This window comes from Pterocles gutturalis, unplaced genomic scaffold (assembly GCF_000699245.1).
Source record: "Pterocles gutturalis isolate BGI_N339 unplaced genomic scaffold, ASM69924v1 scaffold5970, whole genome shotgun sequence".
Taxonomy (NCBI): domain Eukaryota; kingdom Metazoa; phylum Chordata; class Aves; order Pterocliformes; family Pteroclidae; genus Pterocles; species Pterocles gutturalis.
In genome coordinates this window covers 15,042-24,097 of record NW_010138065.1, presented here as the reverse complement: position 1 = coordinate 24,097, position 9,056 = coordinate 15,042, and the positions used below count along the sequence as shown (strand labels likewise).

At 40.2% G+C, this 9,056-nt stretch overlaps 1 protein-coding gene across 1 annotated transcript in view; it reads right to left on the bottom strand.

Annotated features, from left to right (window-relative positions):
- Positions 1-265: 265 nt before the first annotated feature.
- Positions 266-9,056, bottom strand: part of LOC104468626 (PDZ domain-containing protein GIPC1-like) — a 16,667-nt gene continuing 7,876 nt past the window's right edge. Inside the window, exons 4-5 of the mRNA XM_010082824.1 lie at positions 8,837-8,918; positions 266-511 (exon numbers count right to left, since the gene is read on the bottom strand). Of these exons, the coding sequence (XP_010081126.1) occupies positions 357-511; positions 8,837-8,918 (237 nt within the window). The 3' untranslated portion in view covers positions 266-356. The remainder of the gene's footprint in view (positions 512-8,836; positions 8,919-9,056) is intronic.

Genomic DNA, 9,056 nt, shown 5'->3' with positions numbered 1-9,056 from the left:
AATAATCCGAACTTTTTGTTGCATATGTCTAACACTCTTCAGAGTATTGATATTAAAGTGTATGTACAGTAAAAAATACCTGATTTTCATAAAATGTCTGTATAACTATATCTCATTGACGCACTCCTCACAGTGATTTCTACATGTAAATTAAATGTTTGTTTTAAATGTGTAGTTGTCAGAACTTTGGATTTATCTTCATATTTCTGTTCAAAACCTTCCTTTGGAAAAGAAAGTCTCAGATAAGAACACTTAGAGCACCCTGGATTCATATCAATAAAAGTAATAAAATTCTGATGTATGTATTTGAAAATAAATCTGTATTTTAAAATAGGGATTGATAAACTGCATAGTTCTCATTCCAGTCGTCCTTGCTTAGCATCACCTATTGCTCCCCATACATCAAAGACAAACTCATCTGGAAATGCAAAGTCTCCAAGAGCTTGATCCAATGCCACAGCAAATTCATCTGGGTTTTTCTTGTCTCTTCCAGCTTCCACCATTGTTGCAGCTAAAAAGCAACAAAACAAAATAATGTAATTTTCATGAAAGTGACAGCTAAAATACATGGCCAAGATAGTTTCTTTACATCTATTTTCAAAAGCAGGCAAAGTCAGCTTAGGGAGATGTAAAGCTTACCTACCGAATTCAGGATTCAATGGGAATTATGTACCTAATTCCCCTCACACCAGCTACATCCTGCTCTGATAAACAGGAGCACTTCCTCGGAGTGCTTGCTACGTGTTCTTCCATTTGTTTGGCAGAGGCTTAATTTTTAATTCAACGACTCTTCATTTTAATCTTATTAAATTATATTCTGTATTCATTACTGAAGGCACATGCAGCATGGGTCTAAAACCCAGGTGAAGTACAACTCTTCTGCAGTTACAAGACCCCTGCCAGCTCATCATCAGCTTCAGTGAGTTTGATATGAGCTTGCTGATCTAGATGAGAAGATCAAAAGGCAAACCTGAATGTTTTTCTCCTCTAAACAATGAACAAAATATCTCAGCAAGACAGAGTTTAAAGCAGATGAGTTTTTCACAGAAAGTCAAAAGGCATAGTGTCTGAATATGGAAAACAACATACAGCCTGCATAATCCATACATGCAACCAAGCTAGTACAGGTTTGTGAGCCACAACCCATGTTTTATGAGTTTAAATGTGGAGCATGACCTGTATTTAGAAAGGAGTAATGATAAATGAGCCTAGAGAAAACGCTTGAATAACCTACTTTAGGGAACAAGAATTCAAATACTAGACTCAACTACTGTATTGCATAAAATACAGAGAAAGTTAAAATCTGGTTTCTTCAGTATTGGACACAGCATGTTTGCAATGGCCTGAAAGAAGTCGAGCTCTTAATAAACTACCATATGACCTCAAACAGATTTGCTTAATTTTTCACCTTAATTTTATTTAATTTTAATTAACTTTAGCTTAATTTTTTAACCCAAAAACACCTCCAGGTAGTAAAGAGACTGAGGCATTTATGGTGAGACACATTATTCTTCTGCTTGGATCTACTTTTTTTTTCCACACCATCCAAACTAAAGAGTAACTCATTCCAGTGCATGAGTTTGCTTCAGTTATTATTAGCTCCAGCCCTGAAAAGCAAATCTTTAATTTATAGCACCCTCAAGGCTGGGAAAGTTTGTGCTTATGCCACTAGGAAGTGAAAAAGATCAAAGTTATTTCTGGAAGTCTCAGTCAAGCGTCTCAAATTGTGCAAAAGCCAGGGAAAGGCCTTGCTGCTGTGCACAACACACCAGAGCCACCAAAGACTAGGAACATCTTGGTAGCCAGGAAAGTTAAAGCAGAGAGGTCTGCTACAACAGAGGTAGATTGTGATATCTTGTATGCCGAAGCTGTCTGGCATTTTCTCCTATTTAACATCCAAGTATCAGAATTTATCAAGTTTTAGACTTTAGTTTGGACACGGCTACACTGGGTTTGCTGCTTAGGACTCAGTCCTTAGCTGCCGTGCTCTTCCCTCACCTTTAGCCACTGCACAGTTTCTCAGATTCTAGGACAAATTACAAATCTATCCCAAACAACACCAGATGCTGGCAACCCAGAGATATTAGAGCAAATGAAAACTGTGAGGGCTCAAACCTCTCTCAGTCATGGCACACGCACCTCCCTGAAGGAGACAAAGCGTCAGCACAGGAGTTTCTCCTGGTTAAGCTAGGCGAGAACTGCTGGAGGTAGGCTCTCATGGTTTGAGGGATGTAGAAGACTCCTTAAAACAGGCTCAGCACAAACAGCACTGCTGAATGCAGTTTATTTTCTGAGCTGTATCTCTGCTCCACAGCTTCTGTTCATATTCACAAGAAATGATGGTACTGTACCATAGATAAAACCCTCAAAGTCTGCCTCATTCCGTGATTACTTTACGCATCTGCCTTAAACTGCAAGATGTCCTCCATCTCTCATTATACATAAGTAACCACCACTTTCTTCATCAGCATATGAAATTTAAGTGTCACACTGAAGGATTTGACAGCTTCTAGCCTCTTCTCAGAGGGCTATCCAATTGGAAAACATGTATTACAGTGCCTGAGAAAGGAAAGTTCTGAAGACACAGAAGACCACCTTCACTGGGACAATCTGCCAACTACTACATGCACTGGGTTGTATAGACACGGTGAAAGCTCTTTGATGAAAAGGAAAAGAAACTTCCTCCGCTCTGAAGTTTTATTACATGTACTCAATATTATCTTTTTGACCTGAAACTCAGCCCAAGTTTATTGACAGTTATGAACTTCTGGCAAACAGTGTTTGCTGTTATGCAAACTTGTAAAAAGCTGTGAGCAAACTTGAGCCATATTCCACATTGTAGACATCAGCAACAGTAATTCTGAAGAAATATGATGGTTTGGTTTTAACTACGTTCAGACGTGAGGCTCCAAACAGAATCGCAGTGTGCCAAACTACACAAAGCAGTCCAAAGAAAATTTACGTAAATATTGACAAACTGCTGTGATCGAGACTGTTCAAGTGTAACCCAGCTTCCCGGGCACCACTAGTGGTTCTCAAGGACTCTGAAGACCTGCTTCCCTGCCAGAAGAAACCCTATCCTTGTTGCACAGATTTTTTTTTTCTGTGTCCCCTGTGAAGTTACTGGGACACTGGCTCAGAGGAGTCTGGATGGGAAACAGGCATTAAACAGGGAACTCTTCTTCCTGACCACCAAATATCTGTCCTGCCAATGCCACCCTATATCCCCTGACACTATGGCATAAGAAGGTACTGACAGAGCAGCAGCCCTGGAGGTAATGAGGTGAAGGGTGTAAATTGCAACTTCAAAGATTTCTGGATATGGAGCAGGATACGAAGTTACTCTGTATAGACACTGGGAGAGGGTTGGAGGGAGAAGAGCTGTGCAAGCTGACACAAGAGCAAATGTGTCTAGGTATGGTTACTCAAGATATTAAAAAAAGCTGCCATCAACAGAGTGAGGGTCTAGACAAGTATTCTTGTCAAGTGGTAGCAAGAAATTTAGCCAGTTTTAAGATAAATTGGTCAAGATATATGAAAAAGCCATCTGACACAGACAGCATTGATAAAACAAGACAACACAGCAGCATATGACAGTCCAGCTGCCCTAGCTGACACCTCAGAATTGCACAGTAATAAACTCTGTCATTAACAGAAGATGTTACTTCAAATACAATTTTCTTTAAAGACTGAGCTTCTCAAATGATAAAATAGAACCTTAAAAATAGTTTATTATAGATTTACCAAACTTGAAAACAAAGTCCACTGAACTTAGACAATCAAGACAACTTTGGAGTCAGAACATCACCGCTGTGCAAAAGCAACCGCCTCAAACAGAAGTGTTTTCATCTGTATTGAGCGACTGTAATCAGCACTACCAGGGTACATTTAACGCCCTATATTTATTAAAGCACATTCCCCTTCCTAGATTCACCGATGCAATGAAACACCCTCCTCCTCCCGTGGGGAGGGCGCAGCGCGGTCCCGGCTGCGGAGCGCTTTCCACGGCTCGGTGCTGACCTCCAGCGTCGGCACCGCTGCATCGCCCCGCGGCGGGGACGTGTCACCCGGGATCGCCCTGCAGCAGGGCCCAAGGCAAGGCGCGAGCCATCTTTCCTGATTGTCACACACAAGCTGTACCCTGTGTACACAGATGTGCAAAGCTGAACCCTGCTCCACTAGTTCCACACGTACAGAAACGCCGCAGCTGACCAGTCTCCTGTGTCACCCAGCGCGCCTATCCCTCTTTCAGACACGGGATGGCATCCCCTGGGCAGCACAGCTGTGCAGAACATGCTCATTTACACAATGACATTTGCCATGCGTAATTCCCAAGGCGAATCAAAACCTACTGATTGCCAAGGCATTTAGCAGACACTTGCCAGCTTGAAGAAAACTTGACTGGTTCTCAGAGGGTGACAGCTCCACGCAAAATTGCCTCCACTCCTCTCCCTTCCCCCCCACTGCTTCTTGCAACAGCCGCACAATAAGTGATTACAGGAATTTTATGCCAACAGAATATTTTTCCACATTCCAGAGAGCCCCAAATGTTTTCAGAATTTTTTTTTTTTTAAATATCACTTCAGGCAATGCTCATACCTGAGAAATTTCTACATAAAATGTGAAAAGTTCAGCAAACTTAAAAGTGATGAAAGGAATTAGAAGTCATCTTAACTTTAGCTGAGAAGCTCAATATCAGGCTTCTCAGAATCTGAACAAAGTATGTTGGCTTTTTAAACCTAGTCCCTTTAAAATAACTTCAAAGATCTTTCACAAAATCCTTATTTCCACTTTTGACAGACATGTGCAGCACAAGCCATGAAAGCTACAATCTGCCATTAGTGGGTCTGTTACCTATATCCTATCCTGTCATCTCTAAAAAACCTTTTTCAGAAGTCCTAACAGAAACTTCAATATTTATTTTTGCAGTAATGCTATCAGAAGCTTTGCCTTCATCAAAAGGTAACAAATATTATTATTCTGGCCTGACACTTTAAAAGAGCTAAAATTTACATTCTGCTTCCTTATGACACGACAGAAAATGAAGCGTGTCATTGCAGTTTCCAGTGTTTAACATTACCTGGTTTTAGTTTCATGTTGAACATTGTCAGATCTGGCACTCAGGGAACCATTAGAAATATCCTTTCTCCTTGTTTCTTTTTATTAAGTACTAATTCTTCTTGAAGTGGATAAGTTTTCTTGTTTAACCAAACTTGCTACCTTTCCCTTCTTCACTAAACTCTCATCATAAATGAACAGTCATAAACAATATACCCCACAGTGTACACGACAAAATCCTTTGGGAAAGGAAGTCTGGTGACAGAAGAAGCAGAAAACAATGGATCCAGGGAGAATATCACTTTAGTCAAAGCATTTCAAGATAAAAACATCTATCCAATATTTCTGGGTTGGATCAGCGAGCCAAGAGAAGAAGCTTGGGTGACAAAAAGTTTAAACCTGTTAGGACATTTTGATGAGACATTAAGTTTGAAAAGTAAAGTCAAGAGTGGAGAAGTAGATTTGAGACTCTTCTAAACAGAGGTGGAGAATATGCAAGGGTATGTAATGTGTGACAACATTTTAGGGAACAACAAAAAGGAAATAATCATCCAAAAACATCAAAATAGGACAAAACAGAACAAAATATCAGTGGATGAAGAGCTAGCCAAAAAATTCTGGAAGAAACAAGCTGGATTGGAAGCCCTTTTTGCCATCATTTTTCCATTGGTAGTATTCCAGGGTTGGATCCCAAAGATCCAGGCTTCCTCCCACCTAGAATCTTTGGGATGAAATAAGGTCCATAACATTTCAAGCCTTACTGATTTAAAAAATAAGTGCCACCAGTATTTTTCACTAACGCTGCTCCTTCCTGAGTCCCTCCTTAATAGGATTAGTATCAACTGTTCATGTTTCTCTACCAGAAAGCACTAACAGTATTTAAAACAACCTGAATTATCTCTCAATAGCACATTTATGTTTAAAGAGGGCTGAAGTCAAGCCTTGGACCAATTCCTAATTTGCCCATAAAATGGCTGAGAAAGACACTTTCAGAGTCAAGTGTCCCTTCTGCAGATCAAGTCCAGTTTTCAGTAAAATAAAGAGGTAAAAAGGTACAAGTGCATTCAAAAGGCAGGTATGTAAGTCTCAACAGCATTTAGATCTCTGAAAATACAAAACTGCTTAAACCAAACCCCTAAGTGTATACATTTCCATTAACTCATCTCCAAGCATCTTGTTCCAACTTAGGGATTTGTGTGTGGATTTAGTAATTCTTGAAACTGTCAAGATACTTAACGATGCAAAAATTAAGGGCTTTATCTCATCTTTAATTCTGTCTGTAATTTTACATTATTTTTTCTTTCCTTTCTTTCTAAGTTCTGGCTTAGAACTGGGGCACTGTTTCAGAATTCAAACACACTATGGAAGTGTCATTTTAATGGAGATGAAAGAGCAATATTAACTGACATCCAAAGCTTCTGAAAAACAAAACTGCATGGGAGTGAGCAATGATTGAGATCTTAATCACTTGTCGGCTGTCGCATTGTGATGACTTGCATTTTCAACTAATCTGGCTTGAGTAATGAGTGAAATTTCTAGCTGAGTGGTGATTGGCATTCTCTGAATGAATCCTTTCCTCATATTTCATTTTCATGGGTGACTGATCACATCCAGTATATGAAAAACTGACATATGTTAATTGAACAGATTTGTGACAAGTGATTAGCTCTCCTTTCCTAAAGAGCCCTAGAGCTGTTTAATTGTTTAACAATGATAAAACTTTTTCTGGTCATCACTGTTGGCCCTCGGCTCTATGATTTGAACTTAAGGAAATGGCTTCAAAGGTGCCCACTGAAGCTATGTGAACCCTGTAGTCTTTGACTCCTGACAGTTTCTCTTTGTTTCACTGCCTGTTTGTGAGGAAGAGAAAGAACAGGTGAAGGGCGAAACAACAACCCAGTTGGGAAGAAAAGAGCATCTTTGAGGTTGAAGACCTCTTCCTTCTTTGGGTATTCTTCTTAGCCATTCTTTGAAACTTTCCAAAGTACACCCTGAAAGATGAAGAACACTAGATCTTCTGGAAAAAAAAAAATCAAAGAATTCAATTAATGGGAAAACTCTATCAGGTGCTTGACAATCAGCTCAGCCATATGTGCTGAAAGCTGAACTCCTCAGTCTACTGTACAAGTCATCCCGTTAACACTACTGAGAGCCAAAACGACAGGGAACACCAGTTCCCACGGGAACTTGCTTCCCTGTCCCAGACCAGAGCAGAGCACACCTCAACATCCCAAGAAAACACACTCTAGCCTAGCATCTCAGGGTTCTGGGCTATGGACACCAAAACCAGACCACCTACAGCCGCTTACTCCTGTAGGGCCAGGAGCCTGGGGACCTGCAAGGACAGAGGAGTCCAGAACCCCGGCTTGAGTCAGGACTCCAACAGCTGCAGGACAAAAACAGCTCCCAGAGGGATGGCTGGCACAACACTCAGAGCTTTGAAGCCTGAGCCAAAGAGGGACCGAGCAGCAAAGGCTGCAAGAGAACGACAGGACGTGGGATCCTCGCTAACTTAAACAGAGGGTCAGCAACACACAGGGCTCCCGGGAGCGTGTTACATGGCAGGGGTTGCTCAGAACAGAAATTTTGAGAATTTCTATTTTTCTGGGAATTTACAAGTTTGAGGCAGCTCCACTCTCTCTCCTATGCCAGGAAGCTCACCTCTACCTTAGGCTGGGGGACAAATAATACTTTACCTACAATTTTTCCTGGGAGAAAACTAGTAGAAGCTGCCAATCAGATGCTTGCTTGTAGAAATAGCCAACAAAGGACTTTTGGCTATTCAGATAATCTATTGTTCTCATTCCTCTGTGCTAACTGCTGCCTGGCCAACCCTCCTGCTTTGCCCTTCATTTCGTGCCAGACCTATTTTCTCTTCTGCTTTGCCTCCGCCACTTCCCTCTCATAAAAGCTTTCTTGTCAAGGTCACCTTCCATTTAGCTTATCCTTTTCTAATTCTTGGCTTGTCTTTTTAGATATTCCCATAACAATAAATACCTTCCTCTTTGTCTCAGTACTAGCAGTTCCACAAGATCGTATGAGGAGTACAGCAGCACTTCTTACTCAGCTAGATTGCAGCTTCTTCCCATACAAACACAAGTTCCTATTTAGTTGTTCTCAGATTAACAGAGAAGCAATAGCTGCAAGGACAAGTTTGGTTCAGCTTTAAGGAACTTATGACACTGAGGTTGAATAGTTTCTTTCATTATAAACTGACAATTGTGATAGCTAGAAAATATTCTGGAAAATTTCCCATGTTCTTCAGAACACAGGCTTTAGAGAATCTGATGAATTTGTGCAATTACTCTGTCAGTTTCATTGCTAAATTGCTGCCCTTTCACTGATTAAGATCTCAGATTCAAACTTTAGGGATCAGCTTTAATGTGTCTAAGCCAAGGGGGAAAAGACCAAAAAAGGAAATAGACATGCTTATCCTTAACAATCCTCAAATGTGGTATGCACAAGCTTCACTAGAATATATATTCCAGAAAGAATACAGTGATGACAGTTAATGGTAAACAACTAAATAATTCATGCATTAGTGTATGGATAATGTGCAGGAAGAATATAGGACTAATTAATTACACCATAAGGTTTGTAGTGAGAGGTTCTGTCTTTTCTCAGAGACACACATTTGCAGAAATATAGGCAAGTTTTTGAGACTGTATGCTGGACAAATTTGCTTCGCTCACATCCAGAGACAAAAGTACTCAATAAATTTTAGACTACAGAAAGTGAATTATTTAATCTTGTAGTAATGTATCTGTTAAAAACTCACCTAATTCAATATCTCTTATCCCCATGTATGTTTCAAGAAGCTCATCCACTTTTTTAATTGCTTTTTCTTCAACTTCAGTTGGCTTTGTAGAAATAAAGGGAGAAAAAGAGCAAAAGTATGATTATATCAATGCAGATTTCAAAATAACCAGCAATTCACCACTGATTATCCTTACTCCCATCCTAGCCACCCAGACTTTAAAAAGCTACAAGTACAACAC